This window comes from Ochotona curzoniae, unplaced genomic scaffold (genome assembly GCF_017591425.1).
Source record: "Ochotona curzoniae isolate NIBS_2020 unplaced genomic scaffold, NIBS_Ocur_1.0 scaffold_3223, whole genome shotgun sequence".
NCBI lineage: Eukaryota > Metazoa > Chordata > Mammalia > Lagomorpha > Ochotonidae > Ochotona > Ochotona curzoniae.
In genome coordinates this window covers 3,812,994-3,829,214 of record NW_024467108.1, presented here as the reverse complement: position 1 = coordinate 3,829,214, position 16,221 = coordinate 3,812,994, and the positions used below count along the sequence as shown (strand labels likewise).

Sequence of the window (16,221 nt, the reverse complement as noted above, 5' to 3'; positions counted from 1 at the left end):
TTTGTTTATTTGAAAGACAATGTGACAGAGATGTCATCCACTGCGTCACTCCCCAGATACCCCCGGCACCTGGGGCTGACCCGGGCTGAAACCAGGAGCCCAGAAAGCTCCACTGAGGTCTGCACAGGCAGGGACACAAGTACTTGAGCTTCTGCTGTCTGCTGCCTCCCAGGTTGCAGGTTAGCCGGAAGCAATGGCAGGACGCAGACCTGCGGGCATTTCAAGCAGAAGCTTCATCCACGGCCATAACACCTGCCCCACCAGTTTCTGGTGCTGGCATGTTTTATGTGTGTGGGGGGGATGTATATACACACATACTATATACATATATAGTATATACTTATACACTAGTATACATATATACTATATATGTATATAGTATGTGTGTGTTTAGTATATATATATATGTATATAATATTTGTGTGTGCATATATATATATAACACAAATCTTGAGCAAGAAGACAAAGATCTTTGGTCTTCCATTTTCTGGCTTCACTACCCAGAAACCCACAGCATCCATAGCTGGGCTAGTCCGAAGCCAGGAGTCTCGAACTCCATGCTGATCTCCCACATGAGTGACAGGGGTCCACATACTTGAGCCATCTTCCATTGCTTTCTCAGGCTCATTAGCAGGGAGCTGCATCAAAAATGGAGCAGCCAGGACTTGAACTGGCACTCCCATGAGATGCCACTGTCATGGATAGTGGCTTAACCCTGCTGTGCCACAGTGTTGACCCCCATTTTTTTTGTTCTTATTCTTCTGTAATCATTTTTTATTTGTGATGTGAGTAGTCCATTTATTTTAGGATTATTTATTTGAAAGGCAGAACATGAGAGAGAAATCTTCAATCTGCTACTACATTCTTTAAATAGACACAACAGCTGGGCCTGAGCTTGGCTGAACCCAGAAGTTCCATCTTGGTCTCTCAAGTGGGTGACTGAGATTCAAGTATTTGGACCATCATCCATTGCCTTTCCTAGAACAAGCAGGAAGGTGGATGAGAAGCAGTCAGGACTCAGCGCTGGCACTCCAATGTGGGATGTCAGTCATGCCAGCATCTGCTGTGCTACAATGCTGATAGTTCATGGCCATAAGTAGTTTTTCCATTTTCCATTTCTGGCAAATTTCTATTTATCTTTCTAGTTTCAGCTTAAAAATCACTGCTTCTAGGAAGTTCTCCTTGACTATTTCTGCTATTAATCTAGATTAAATAACTTTCACTGTACGGTGCATTTTTGCTGTCTGTGTCCAGTGTGTAGTAAACTGCCTGTTTGCTTGTTTATGTGGTAACCTCTATGCCGGCAGAAAGTCTTATCAGTCGTGGCCACCCCTGCAACCTCAGCTCTGATTATCATGATAGGTGCTCATTGGTTGTTTGTTCTTAAAGATTTAATCAATTGGCAGAGAGTTCTTCCATCTACTATTTATTTTAAAGATTTATTTATTGTTATTAGGCAAATTCACAGAGAGAAGGAGAGACAGAACTTGCCTCCAATGGTTTACCACAACAGTTGAAGCTGAGCTGATCCAAAGACAACCTGGAGCTTCTTCCAGGTCTCCCATATGGATACAGTATCCCAAGGACCTGGGCCATCCTCCACTGCCTTCCCAAGTCACAAACAGGAAGCTGGATTAGAATTGGAGAGGCCAAGACCTGAGCTGTTGCCTAAATAGGCTGCCACACTTGGAGGTAGAAAATTAACCAGTTAAGCCATTGCACGTGCCACCATCCACTGTTTCACTTCCACAAATGGCTGCAAGGGCCAGGCAGAGGCCAGGAGTCAGGAACTTCATGTGGATCTCTTGTGGGTAGTAGGGATTCAATTACTGGGAGCTGGACATGGGGAAAGCCAGAACTTGCGATCATATGGGATGTCAGTGTTGCAAGTGGCAGCTTAACACACTGTACCACAATGCCAGTCCAGGTCATCTGTTGAACGAAAGAGACACAGGAAAGGCACAAAAGAATTTTGGGGATTGGCCTTGTGACACCATAGGTTAAGCTGCCAACCCCCCCCCAACTCCCACAGTGCCAGCATCCCATATGGGTGCTGCTTTGGGACCCAGCTGCTCCGCTTCTCATCCAACTCCATGCTGATGGCCTGGTAAAGCAGTGCAAAATGGCCCAAGTGCTTGGGCCCTTGCATCCTTGCTCAACACCCAGAAGCAGCTCTGGACTCCTGGCTTTGGATTGGCACAGCAGTGGCCATTGTGGCCATTTGGGGAGTTAACCAGCAAATGGAAGATTTCTATTTCTGTCTTTCTCTCCCACTCTCCTTGTAACTTTTACCTTTCAAATAAATGAATACATCTTTTTTTTTTTTTTTATTATTATTTTTTCATTGGAAAGGCGGATATACAGAGAGGAGAGACAGAGAGGAAGATCTTCCATCCGATGATTCACTCCCCAAGTGAGCGCAACGGGCCGATACTATGCCGATCCGAAGCCAGGAGCCTCTTCCGGGTCTCCCACGCGGGTGCAGGTTCCCAAAGCCTTGGGCCGTCCTCAACTGCTTTCCCAGGCCACAAGCAGGGAGCTGGAAGGGAAGCGGGGCTGCCGGGATTAGAACCGGCGCCCATATGGGATCCCGGGCGTGCAAGGCGAGGACTTAACCACTTGCGCCACCGCGCCGGGCCCAAATGAATACATCTTTAAAGAAAATTCTTTTTAGTTCCTTTATAGTCTGTCATGGTAAAATGTATACAAACTGAAGTTACTTCTGTACAAATTTCTTAACTTGCTTTCGTATGTTTCCTCCTGCTGGGTACTCTGAAGCAAGCGATCTTGGAAAGACAGTCTAGGCAGCTCACAGTTCCGTGTGATTGACAAAGCCATTTCACTTTGACCCTGGCCTCACACACTGCCTACAGCCTCATTGAAGTCTTTCTTGTCCTCCCGTGTGTCAAAACCTACCACTATGTGGGTACTCTCCCAAGTATTAAATCTTATCCCCTCAGGACAGAATCAAGCCAGTAGAAGAAAATTAATCCCTTTGAAGAATTATTCATGTATTTGAAAGGCATATTGTTAGAGACAGGGAGAGGAAGAGATCATTCACTGATTTACTCCCCAAATGATTACAATATCTGGGATGGGCCTTGTTAAAGCCAGAAACCAGGAATTCCATGCAGGTCACCCATGTGGCTGGCAGGGGGCGCAAGCCCGCAGGCTGTGATATGGTACCTTCCCTGGAACAAAAGCTGGGTCCGAAGCAGAATAACTGGGGTTTGTGGTTGTTGTTATTTTTTGTTTGTTTGTTTTTTGTATTTGGTTTTTTGTTTTTGTTTTGTGTAGAAGCGGAATAACTAGGACCTAAACCAGCACACTAACAGGGGTTTCTGGCACCAGGAATGGCAGCTTAGCCCACTGCAGCACAAAGGCAGCCCCCCCCTCCCAATTTTTTTTTTTTAAGATTTTTTACAGGAAAGGCAGATATAAGAATAGAAGGAGATAGAAACAGATCTGTCTGCTGGTTCATTCCCCAAGTGCCCGCAATGGCTGGAGCTGAGCTCATGCAAAGCTAGGAGCCAGGAGCATCTTCCAGGTCTCCCGCATGAGTGCAGGGTCCCAAGGCTTTAGTCCACTCTCGACTACTTTCCCAGGCCACAAGCAGGGAGCTGGAAGGGAAGTGTAGCAGCCAGGACACAAACCGTCGCCCATATGGGATCCGGGCAGATGCAAGGCAAGGATTTACCCACTAGGCTATTGCACTAGGCCCCAAAATCTTTTGAGGTATGTGAAACATGGTTTCACCAAAAAGATGACCTTTTGCTTAATTCAGAGTGCATTAGCAAAATCTATTGAGCTCATCGAGTACTATGTTAAAAAGCATTCATACATACTTTATCTCATTCACTTCAAACTGTGTTTCAAAGCCTGCTGTCTGCCCTGCTTAGAGCTGGGGGTAACAAGATAAATCAAGCTCAGTATTTGTCCTGCTGGAGCTTACAGTGTGCTGGAGAGAACACACATCCACAAGCAATGACAGTCACTCTGCAGCAGTCTTATGTGTAATCATAACTTCATGTTTGTGGATGTTCTGTAGACTCCCTGAGATGTCATCGTCAGTGCCTCAGGGCCACACCTGGGCCCGCCAGGTGAAGAAGAAGGATGAGGAAGAGGACCTGCTGGACCTGATGATCTCCAGCTCTGGCTGTGCTGCCTCCCACTTTGCAGTGCAGGAGTGCATGGCCCAGCACCAGGATTGGCGGCAGTGCCAGGCTCAGGTGCAGGCCTTCCGGGATTGCATGACTGAACAGCAGGCAAGACGGCAGGAGGAGCTGCAGAAGAAGAAAAAGCAGGCCAGTGCTGACCACTGAGACCGCAAGCCACCTGTCCCCAGAGGAAGAAGTCCTGAATGGTGGAAGTGTGGACCAGGAGCTGTGAAACTTGGGGATGGTCTTTGGGACTGGGGTTGACAGCATGAGACCGTGGAGTTGGGCATGTCTGCCACAAAGAGCTGTCATAGTTCTGTGCAGGTCAGATCCTGCACATCCTTGCCCTTCTTGTTCTACCAGCATTTTTCTTGTATAGCAAGGAGTAAAGTAAGGTATACTTCCAACCCCACATCTTGGGTCAGTATGACACGTTCTGACAAGATTACAGTATCATTTTAATTTTTAAAATTCACAATCTAAGAATTAGTTGGTAACCTTATCAGATCTTCCATTACTGAGTGACAAACTCAGTGACAGCACATATTTCTGAGCCGTTGTGTTGGACATACATGTGCTGAATAATGTGACCTTTGACCTCAGGTAATTTAGAGTAATTTGGAGTAATGAAAATAAAAGAGCGTTGTCCCAACTAATTCCTGTCGATGATAAGAGTTTGCTTTCTTCCCTTGTTCTGGATGTTTCATGCACATTAATGGAAAAGAAGAAAGAAGAAAAAAAGAAGAAAGCCAGTAGTGAATTTTTATTCAACAGCTATTGAATACCTGTTCCATGCCAGAATACTGACTTCAACCTGCTCTCCACCTAGCAAACATAAAAATCTATTTAACTTTATTGGAGGGCCCAGCGCAGTGCCTAGTGGCTAAAGTCCTTTCCTTGCATGTGTCGGCATCCCATATTATTAATCCAGTCTACTAATCTATGACGTTTGATTGAGCTTAAGCCATTTACATTCAGAGTTTAATATGTATGGATGGTACTTTGATCCTGTCATTTTAGGAATGGGTTGTTCATTGGTTTAGTCTTTTGTTCTCATTTTACTGGGATGTTCTTCCCGTTTGCCTTTGGTTTTGGTAGGTGCTATTCCTCTTCTCTGTCAAGAGAACATCTTGAAGTATCATTTGTAGGGCAGGTTTGGAAGAGGCAAATTCTTTTAGCTTTTCTTTACTGTGGAAGAATTTTATTTCATTTTCAAAGATGAAAGAAAGCTTTGCTGGATATGTTATCCTAGGCTGACAATTTTTTTCTTTTAGATTATGGCATATGTCACTCCATTCTCTTCTTGCCTGTAGAGTTTCCTGTGAGAGATCTCCTGTGAGCTTAATGGCATTCCTTTATATGTCAGTTGATTTTTTTCACATGCACATTTAAGGATCTTTTCCTTATGTTCAATTGAAGAAAGCTTGATGATCATGTGTCTTGGTGAAGATTGCTTTTGATCAAGCCTGTTGGGAGTTCTGTACCCCTCATGGATGTTTCCCAATTCTTTCTCTAAATTAGGGAAAATTTCCTATTTTTCATTAAATATATCTGTAAAACAAGTTTCTCTTTCTGTACCTTCTGGGACTCCCATAACTCTTATATTTGGTCTCTTAATAGTGTCTTTGAATTCTTGAATACTTTTTTGGCCTGATCCAGCTCTGCTTCCAGCTTTTTGTTTGCTTCCCCTTGATGACAGGAAATATCTTCCAATTCTGAGATTCTTTCTTCTGCGTCCTTCATTCTATTTTGGAGACTCTTGATTGTACTTTTAATTTGCTGTACTGTGTTCTTAATTTCTGATATATCAGCCTTGATTTGCTTTATTGCTTCCTTAAGTTCTTTGAACTCTTGTATGTGCTTCTCATTTTTTATCAGAAGCTTTAAAATAAGTTTTATGAATTCTGTGTGCTCTTTTTTCTCGATGTCTTCCTCAGTTAACTCTGAGGTTGGCATAGGGTTTTGCTCCTTTGCAGGGGAGTTTTCAGTAATATTCATTGTGCCTTTGTCTCTTCTTTTGCTCTTTGTCATTGTACTTCTGGTTAGCAGAGTCTTCTTCTTGGGGCAGGTTTCTAAGCTGTGTGACCCACAGGTCTACAATGCGATTTTACTTACTGCAGTTGGTACACAACTTTTTGTTTGCAGCCACTTGTGCCACAACCTCCAGCAAGTTCCAGGTATGGCTTCTTATCTCAGTTTTCCACCGTGGTCTCCACAGCCCCAGCTCCTGGCTCACCACTCTCCACCTCCTGTGATACCATGCTGAGGCTGCACCATTGTCTCTGCAACCTTTCTCCCACGTCTGGTTGGAGCAGGTCCCAGGATTAGAGAGACACCAAGTGTCCTATATAATTAGGTTGTTGGTGGCGCTGATCTTGTTGGAACCTGTTGGATGTTAGGTCTGGGTGCCACACGGACCTATTTTGACCAGTATGATGCCACAGTCGGTATTATTTTCCTGTGGGACCAGTGCAATCCACAGAACTCAGTGAGTTCTCACGAACTCAGCCCATGCGCAGTTCACTGTTGTCCCCTGCAGTTCTAAAGCTTTTGCCACAGTGTGGAAAATGGCGCTTGACGTACCACTATTAGAATTCTTGATCTGCTGGCCGTCAGATCTGAGGGCTACCCAGACCTATCTTGGGTGGAACCTGTAGAATGCCACATTGATGCAGTCCACTGAGTCAGAAGTGAGTTCACTCCCAGCTCTGTGTATGCTCAGTCCTTTCCCTTACCTTTATCTCCTTACACAAAATGGTGCCCAATTTGGCTCTAGGGAGCTGACTGGGCTGTGAAATTCACCCTGTTCTCGCACTCTCTGGGATCTGCTGCTCTGTCTTTGCTCCTGGTCAAATCAAACAGACCAGCAGGATGGACCGTTCTTTGTCCTGGTTTACCTCCCAAGCTCCCAGTGAAAGTCCCTTCCTACCTGGTTGCTGGTGGAGTTCCGGCTGCTGGTGGAGTTCAGATTGCTGTTAGCTGAATGCCACTGGGGTATCAGTCACTGCAACACCACACCATTGTTTTTGCTGCTTTCCTGTGTCTGTCAGTCTCCAGGTACCCCTCTGTTGTTGTTCTGTCCTCTCCTATTTCCTGGAATGTGTCTTCTCTGCTTCATCCTGATTAAATGTTTTTCCATCTGTTTAAACGTGTCCTTACCCTATACCGACATCTTGATTCTCCGGAATCCCATATTCTTAATTCAGAGTGGATTAGCAAAATCTATTGAGCTCATCGAGTACTATGTTAATAAGATTTCACACGCACTTTATCTCATTCACTTCACTTCAAACCGTGTTTCAAAACCTGCTGTCTGCCCTGCTTAGAGCTGTGGGTACCAAGATAAATCAGGCTCAGTATTTGTCCTGCTGGAGCTTACAGTATGCTAGAGAGAACACAAATCCAGTTCGTGTCCTGGCTGCTCCAGTTTCCTTCCAGCTCCCTGTTTGTGGCCTGGGAAAGCAGTTGAGAACAGCCAAAGCCTTGGGAACCTGCACCTACACAAGAGACCTGGAAGAGGCTCCTGGCTCCTGGCTTCGGATTGGCTCAGCTCCAGCCATTGTAGCCACTTGTGGAGTGAACCAGCAGATAGAACATTTTCCTGTTTCTCCTCTTTGGAAATCTGCCTTTCCAATAAAAATAAATACATCTTTTATTTATTTTTAAAGATGTATTTGTTTTTATTGTAAAGTGAGATATAGAGAGCAAGGCAAGGACTTTAGCCACTAAGCTACCACATAGGACCCCAAAAATAAATAAATCTTTAAAAAAAAAGATTTTGAAGGCAGGCATTTTGCACAGTGGTTAAGACTCTAAGTGGGAGCACCGCATTCCATATTGGAGTCCCAGCTCTACTTCCAATTCTGGCTTGTTGCTGATACGTGCCCTGAGAGGCAGGGGCTGACACCCAGGTCATTGGGTGCTTGCATCCACACAGGAGACCCAAAGGAGCTCCAGACTTCTGGCTTCAGCCTGGCTTAGCCCTGGGTGTTGCAGGCAATTGGGAAGTGGATTAATGGATGGAAGACTCATATCTGTGTGTTTCTCTTTCAAATTAAAAAAAGTTTGCAGAAAATTGGGTTAGAAGTTTGTCAAATACATACAACGTTCACCTATGAAAACAGAAGCTGTCGGCATGCAGCTCATTTTCCCTCCTGACCACAGTTTTCCAGAACTGAATGATACTGCCTGTTTTAAAGAGGTTATGTTCTTCATGACCATTGTCATCATTTCTCATTTTCCTTCAGTGAAACTACCCTTTCCATTCCTAAGCACTTTTCAGGAGGTTGGTCGGTTGCCATAGAAACTGAAGTGGAAGGGTTCACATGTTCCTCATCAGTGACAAACTTTTTGAAGATGTACTTTTTTTTTTTTTAAAGATTTGTTTTATTGTTATTGGAAAGGCAGATATACAGAGAGGAGAGACAGAGAGGAAGATCTTCCGTCCGATGATTCACTCCCCAAGTGAGCGCAACGGCTGGGGCTGAGCCAATCCGAAGCCTGGAGCCTCCTCCGGGTCTCCCATGTGGGTGCAGGGTCCCAAAGCTTTGGGCCGTCCACAACTGCTTTCCCAGGCCACAAGCAGGATCTGGATGGGAAGTGGGGCTGTTGGGATTAGAACCGGCGCCCATATGGGATCGTGGCATGTGCAAGGCGAGGACCTTAACCACTGCACCATCGTGCCAGGCCCCAGATGTACTTATTTGAACATCTGAGTTACATTGAGATCTTTCTGCTGGTTCACTCCCCAAATGTCCACAGCACCCGGGGATGCAGCCAGGCACTTCTTCTGTGTCTCCTGCGTGGGTAGCTGGGGCCAGTCATTTGTGCCATCTGTTACTGCTTTTCCAGGCCAAAGTGGAGCATTCAGGACACAAACCAGCATACATATGGAATGCCAACATCACCACAACAACTGCCATACCACAAAACCCACCCTGACAGATTTCTTGAGTCCACGTCCAAAGTATAGGAGCCTTAAAATCTAGTTTGAATGTTTGTGCTGGCATTTGGGAAGAGAAAACAGAAGATAAGAGAAGTTTAGAAGTGAGCGTTTTTCCTGGTTCTTCCATACCAGAATATTGGGGCTAAGTGCCAGGCTCCTGCTCTTAATTCCAGCTTCCGGTTACCACAGACCTTGGGGAAAAAAATCAATGACAATGACTCAAGTCTGGATTCTTATCAACCACATGGGAGAACTGGATTTAGTGACTGGCTCCCTGGCCTTTACAGGCATTTAGGAAATGAACCAGCTGACAGGAGCCTTCTGTCTGCCTCTCAAAAATTAAAAAAAAAAAAAAAAAGTTGCAGTGACATCCTATTTCAGATGAAGAAGATGACATAAAGGTGAATATGAGCCCAGGGGTTCTCAGTACTTTGAGGTCATGAGTGTGAGCAAGCTGTGTGCCCAGAAGCTGTCAGCAAGAGGCTCAAAGCAAAGAGGAATAGTTGAGTTAAACCTTGAAAAACGAAGTAGGCATCACTTACATGTAAGATACAACAAAAAGGATCTGCAGCAAAAGTACTCAACTTTTTTTAAGGTTTTCAAAAAACTTTTTTTTTAGTATCTTCTGTTTAATTGAAAGGCAGAATTACACAGAGAAGGAAGGACAGAGAATTTCCAACATGGTTCACTCACCAAATGGCCACAACTGCTGAAGCTGGGCTGGTTGAAGTCAGGAGTCTGGTGCCTGGAACCAACCTCCATAGCTTTCCCAGGCCGTAAGCAGGGAGCTAGATTAGAAGTGCAGCAGCCTGGTTTATGTCCTGTCTTTCCTTCTCTATTAAGCCTGACTTCCCAATAAAATGAATAAATCTTAAAAAAAAAAAAAAAAGAAGAAGATGGAGGAGCTTGGACTTGAACCAGCACGTGTATTAGATGCCAGTACTGCAGTTGGACGCTTAACCTAGTATGACACAGCACTGTCATTGAATTAAGAAGCACATAATTCAATAGGAAAGTAATATACACCCCAAACTGGAAAAATGCAATAATGTTCCATTTAACAGATGACTAAAGGAATGTGACTTTTAAAAACCAAGAACTCTGGCTCAGTGCAGTAGCCTAGTGACTAAAGTCCTTGCCTTGTAAGTGCCAAGGTCCAATATGGGTGTTAGTTTGTATCCCAGCTGCTCCACTTTCCTTCCAGCTCCCTGCTTATAGCTTGGGAAAGCAACTGAGGATGGCTCAAGGCCTTGGAACCTTCACCCACATGGGAGACTTTGAACAAGCTCCTGACTTCTGGCTTTGGATCGGCTCTGCTTCAGCCATTGTGGACACTCGGTGAGTGAACCAGCAGGTGGAAGATATTTCTGTCTCTCCTTCTCTCTGTAAATCTGCCTTTCTAATAAGATAAATAAATATTTAAAGAAAGATTATAAATAAAAACAAGGACTAGCTGATTCAACTGATACAAATTGAAGACAAAATAACTTGGCGGAAGGGAAAAGCAGGCATATACATTTTAATGAAGTGATTGTAGTTAGTAAAATTTTGGAAACAATTTGGTGGGGTCTACATATATTGTATTTTTTAAACTTGCTTTTTAGGAATTATTTGAAAGAGAGAGATGGAGAGACAGAGAAAGAGATAGTAGTTCACTCCCCAAATGCCCATAATGGCCAGCCCGAAGTCAGGAGATGGGTGACTCTGGATCTCCTATGTGGATACAGAGGCCCAAGCACCTGGGCCATCCTGCTCTTTCCCAGGTGTGTTAGCAGGGAGCTGAATCCAAAGTGAATCAGCCTGGAACCCAGCCAGTGCCCACATTGTATGCTAGCATTGCAGGCTGTGGCTTAATAGCACTGTCCCCAAAACTTACTTTCATCTACTTGAAAGAGAGGGAGGAAAAGAGATCTGTTTGCTGGTTTACTTCCCATGTGTCTGCAAGAGTCAGAATTAGGCCAGGCCACAGTCAGGAGCCTAGAACTTTGGTTGAGTTTCTAACATGTGGCAGGAATCCAAGCACTTGCACCATGCACTGATTCCCAGGGCAGCATTAGTAGGAAGCTGGATCAGAAGCAGGGTAGCTGGGAGTTGAACTGCCACTTGATTATGGGATGAGGTGATTGTCCCCAGTGATAGGCTTGTCCCACTGAGTGCAATGCCTATTTCTGTAAATATCTTAAGTATTAAAACAATAATTCCTTTAATTTTTTAAAAAGATTTTTTTAAGGAGTCACACAGAGATGGGGAGACACAGAGATCTTGTGTTCGCTGGTTCATTCCCCAAATGGCTGCAGTGGCTAGGGCTAGGCCATATTGAAGCCAGGAACCATGAACTTCACTCAGGTCTCCCACATGGGTACAGGGACCTAAATATGTGGGCCATCTTCCCCTGCTTTGCCAGTCCCTTTGGCAAGGAGCTAGATTGGAAGTGGAGCAGTCAGGACTTCAACCGGCAAACATTTGAGATGCCAGTGTCACAAGTGGTGACTGCACATGCTATACCACAATATTAGCCCCTAGTAATTCCTTACTTAGATATTGTCTCAGGTCTATTTTTACAAAATGTCTATACTGTTATGTTCCTTGTAGCGTTTTTTTGTAACAGCATGTAAATATATAATTGCTTATTCAAATCTTTTACAGTAGGAATATTCTGTGTATGGATGCTCTTTGATGTATGATTGCTTTACGTCTTCACACACCATTCTAAGTTGGAAGTATCACAAGTCAAGGATGGATTTGAAATAGCTAACCAAACGTTGTAGCTTAGCAACGTGGCACCCTGTGGAGGATCCGTTCTCTTGAGAACACATGGTTGGCAGATTGGCAGCTTATTGCTGCTGTCCAGCATGTGGAGAGTAGTATCTGCCCAGAAAAGAACAAAAATCAAACATTAGGGTGGAGGGAATAGGCGTTTGTGTTTAGGAGTTGTGGTTAGGATGCTGCTTGGACTGCCCTTATCCCATATTGGAGAGCTTTGAGTTCTAGTCCCAGCTTTACTTCCTATGCCAGCTTCCTGCTGATGAGCACCCTGAGAGGCAGCAGGTGGTGGCTCAGGTACTCTGGTCCCTGCCAGCCACATGAGAGAGCCAGATTGAGTTTCTGGTTCCTGGCATTGGAGTGGTACAAGCCTAGATATTACAAGCGTTTACCTGTTGCAAGCAGATAGGTAGATCTGCCCCACCTTTCAAATAAGTAAACTATTAAAATAAGTCAAAGTATGGTTTCTTCTGAATGCTGTCATACCATCACTAAGTAGAAACACTGTATATTAAACCATTGTAGATCAGACACCATCTGTATTAATTTGTGCAATTAAAAATGACAGACTAGGGGCCCAGCACAGTAGCCTAGTGGCTAAAGTCCTCACCTTGCACTCACCAGGATCCCATATGGGCCCCAGTTCTAATCCCAGTAGCCCTGCTTCCCAACCAGCTTCCTGCTTGTGGCCTGCCTGGGAAGGCAGTCGAGGATGGCTGTGTGGGAGACTCAGAAGAGACTCCTGGCTCCTGGCTTCAGATCAGCACAGCTCCAGCTGTTGTGGCCACTTGTGGGGTGAATCATTGGACAGAGATCTTCCTCTCTGTCTCTCATCCTCTCTGTATACCTGACTTTCCAATAAAATAAAAAATTAAATCTAAAAAAAAAAAAGTGACAGCCCAGTGTGATGGCTCAGTAGCTAAATGCTTGCCTTGTAGCCACCAGGATCCTACATGGTGCTGTTCATGTCCTCGCTGTTCCACTTCCCATCCAGCTCTCTGCTTGTGGCCTGGGAAAGCAGTCAAGAATGGCCCAAGGCCTTGGGACCCTGCACCCACGTGGGAGACCTGGAATAAGCTCCTGGCTCTTGGCTTTGGATTGGTTTGACTCCGGCCATTGCGGCCACGTGGGGAGTAAACCAGCAGGTGAAAAATGAATGAATGAATGAATGAATGAATGAATGAAACTGACAGACTAATGGCTGCTTGGGGAGTGAATCAATCTCTGTTTCTCTTTCTCTCAAAATCTGTCATTTCAATAACTAAATAAATGAATGAAAGCCACAAACCAGGGTCAGTGTTTTGGCATAGCTGACTAATCTTCCAACTGTGGCACTAACGTCCCATATGGATGCTGGTTCAAGTCCTGGTGGCTCCATTTCCAATCTAACTCCCTGGTAATGGCCTGGGAAGGCAGCAGCAGCGAAGGGCTGAAATCTTTGGGCCCCTGCACCCATGTGGAAGAAGCTACCCTCCTGTCTTTGGACCAGCCTAGCGATGGCCATTGTGCTCATATTGGGAGTGAACCAGCAGATGGGAGATACTTTCTCCTTCTCTTCCTGTAACTCTACCTTTCAAATAAAAATAAAATAAAGCAGCTGACATGGTGGCATAACAATCTAATCCACCTGTGATGCCAGCATCACATATGGGCACTGGTTTATTTCCTGGCTGTTCCACTCTGCCTTTCAGATAAAATTAAATGAAATAAATAAGTATTTTACAAAGTGACACTCCATGGGAGAGGATAAGCGATACTAGCAGAGGGCAGGAATGAAAGGACACTCGTATGGTCGGGAATGGCTCACAGACCAGCCAAGCAAAGCAAGCATATTTCAGAGGACTCCTGTTCCAGCACAGAGCCATGCTTGGCTGCATCACAGAATGGAATGTGTTTGATGGGCCAAAAAAGTTTCTGCTACCCAATCAAAGAAATGAAGATAATTCCTCATTCATAGGTTTAGTAAGAGATTTAAATAAGGAAATGACAAACAGCTAAAGCAAACTTGATCATTTATTTAAGTGCTTTCACTTAATACTTATTGATTATTTAATTCAGGAAGTCCAATTAAAGAACCTGTGTCCAAAGCCTTATGACAAGCTGCCTTGAAATCCCAGTCATGCCACTTGCTAGCCATGCTACTTTAAACGTCTCAGGATCTGTTTTCTCATCTGTAAAAATGCATAAATAGTACCTCTCAGGCCTCTAAACTAAGATAGACCCTCCTCACAGGGCTGTGCAAAGAATGGGTTCACATTGGTGATGAGCTTAGAAACTGGCACATATCAAGTGACCATTAGCTGTTGTTGTCATCTGAGTGTGTGAGACAGTGCTGTGTAAGGTAGTTATCTAAGAGTACCCCCACAACACTGCAGATGACACTAAAGTCAAACTGGGCATCAAATGCCAAGCATTTCCGGTCCTAAACATGGGCTGTTGTTTGCTCAGTGCTTTCTTGCGAGTGTTCTGTGCCTGGCATGGTGTTTAATACCCAGGGAGTGACTACCTGATTGTGTAACACATCCCTCAGCCCTCGACAGGAAATTAGCAAGTGCAAGATGCTCCTGTGATTTGGATTGCTCTGTTTTCTTTCCATCTCAGCTCTACCACCATAGCCATGGAGCTCAAGTTGAAGGTGGTCAGGTGGCTTGTGCATATCCCCAGAAATCTGCACCTGCCTCTGTGCAGCTCTGCATTGCTCTGCAGAGAGACTTGGTGCCAGGGACACGTGGCAGCCTCTTGGCTCAGGGCTTTGCTCCTCCTGCCAGTCCGTGGCAGGGTCCTTGGGTTCGTGCTTGGTACAAAGGTGCATTGTGGAGGTGTGCTGGATGAGGAAGAAGATATTCTTTTTTTATTATTATTATTTCATTTTATGACACAGTTTCATAGGCTCTGGGATTCTGCCAACCCCTCCCCATGTCCGTCCCCCCCCCCCCCGCCCATGTTGGATTCCTCCACATTGTTGCAGTAGTACAGTTCCTATCCAGTCATGATTCAGAAGAAGATATTCTTTCCACCTTCTGTTGGGTAAGTTGGCAAATGCTTGGGCTGCTGACGTTAGAAATCCAGAGAGAACTGGCAGTGGTCCACGTTGAAACCTTGTGCTCATCCTCTCGAGAATGCTGGGGCTCTCTTTGCTCCAACAAGGACTTGAAGCAGGCAGAGGAAGTGAGAGATTCCTCCTTACTCAGCAGCTGTTTCTGAAGGGGTTTCAGAGCCCAGGCATTCTGTCTAAATGACAAGCTGCTTTCTGGACCTGAGCAGCAGTGTCTAAGAATGAGAGTTATTTGGAGGGGGTGGAGTGGATTATGACAGCTGAATCAATCATTTCAGATTCTGTAGAGGGATCAGACACTTAAGGACAAAACATGGCAGAGACTAGAGCAGAGCATGGTGGCACAGCAGCAGCTCTTGGGATATTTGCAACCCATTATCAGGGTGCCAGCCCAAGTCCTACTTTATCTGCTTCCAGTCCAGCTTCCTGCTAGTGCAGCTGGGAGGCAGTCCAAGAATTTGGAACCCTACCACCCACATGGGGAGCTCAGATGGAGTTCCTGGCTTGTAGCTTCAATGTGGCCCAGCCCTGCCTGATGTGTGTGTGGGGGGGAGGGAGGGAATAGGTGAATAAGATGTATCTCCTCTGTGTGTCTCCCCAACTCTCTGACATTCTGCATTTTAAAATAAACCTTTTTTTTTCTTCAATCATAAAGATCAACATATGGAATTAAAGAAGCACAAGGGGTGGGCATTTGGTGTAATGATTGAAATGCTGCTTGGAACCCCTGCTTCCCATTAGCAGAATGCCTGTGTGCTAGTCCTGTCTCCGCTCGCAAGTTTAGCTGCTTGCTAATCTGCACCCTGGGAGAGAGCAGTGATGGCTCAAGTTCTTAGTTCCCTATTGTCCACCTGGGATACTTAGATTGAATTCCTGGCTACCACAGCTGTTACAAGGATTTGGAGAGTGAACTCACTTATAGAAGTTTGCCTAATAAGTGTTTTGTAAATAAAAACAAGAATAAGGGGTCAGTGTATGGCTTAGAAGATAGAGCTGACACCTGTATTGCTTGCATCCCATATGGGTACTGATTTGAGTCCCAGGTGCTCCACTTTAAATACATCTCCCTGCTAATGGCCTGGGAAAGCAATAGAAAATGGCCCAAATCTTGGGTCCCTGCACCCATGTGGGAGACTTGAATGAAGTTCCTGGCTCCTGGATTCAGTCTGACCGAACCCTGGCCATTGCAGCCATCTTGGAAGTGAACCAACAAATGGAGGCTCTCTCTTTCACTGTAGCTCTTGCTTTCAATTAAGTAATTAAAAAAAAAAAAAGAAAGAAAGGACAAACCCTAGCCAAAT

General features: G+C 44.9%; 1 protein-coding gene across 1 annotated transcript; it reads left to right on the top strand.

The window, feature by feature from the left end:
* Positions 1–3,935: 3,935 nt before the first annotated feature.
* LOC121145502 (cytochrome c oxidase assembly factor 4 homolog, mitochondrial) lies at positions 3,936–4,813 on the top strand. Its single transcript, XM_040964400.1, has one exon. The coding sequence runs from the start codon at positions 4,038–4,040 to the stop codon at positions 4,320–4,322; it is 285 nt and encodes a 94-aa protein (XP_040820334.1). The 5' UTR covers positions 3,936–4,037; the 3' UTR covers positions 4,323–4,813.
* Positions 4,814–16,221: the final 11,408 nt, after the last annotated feature.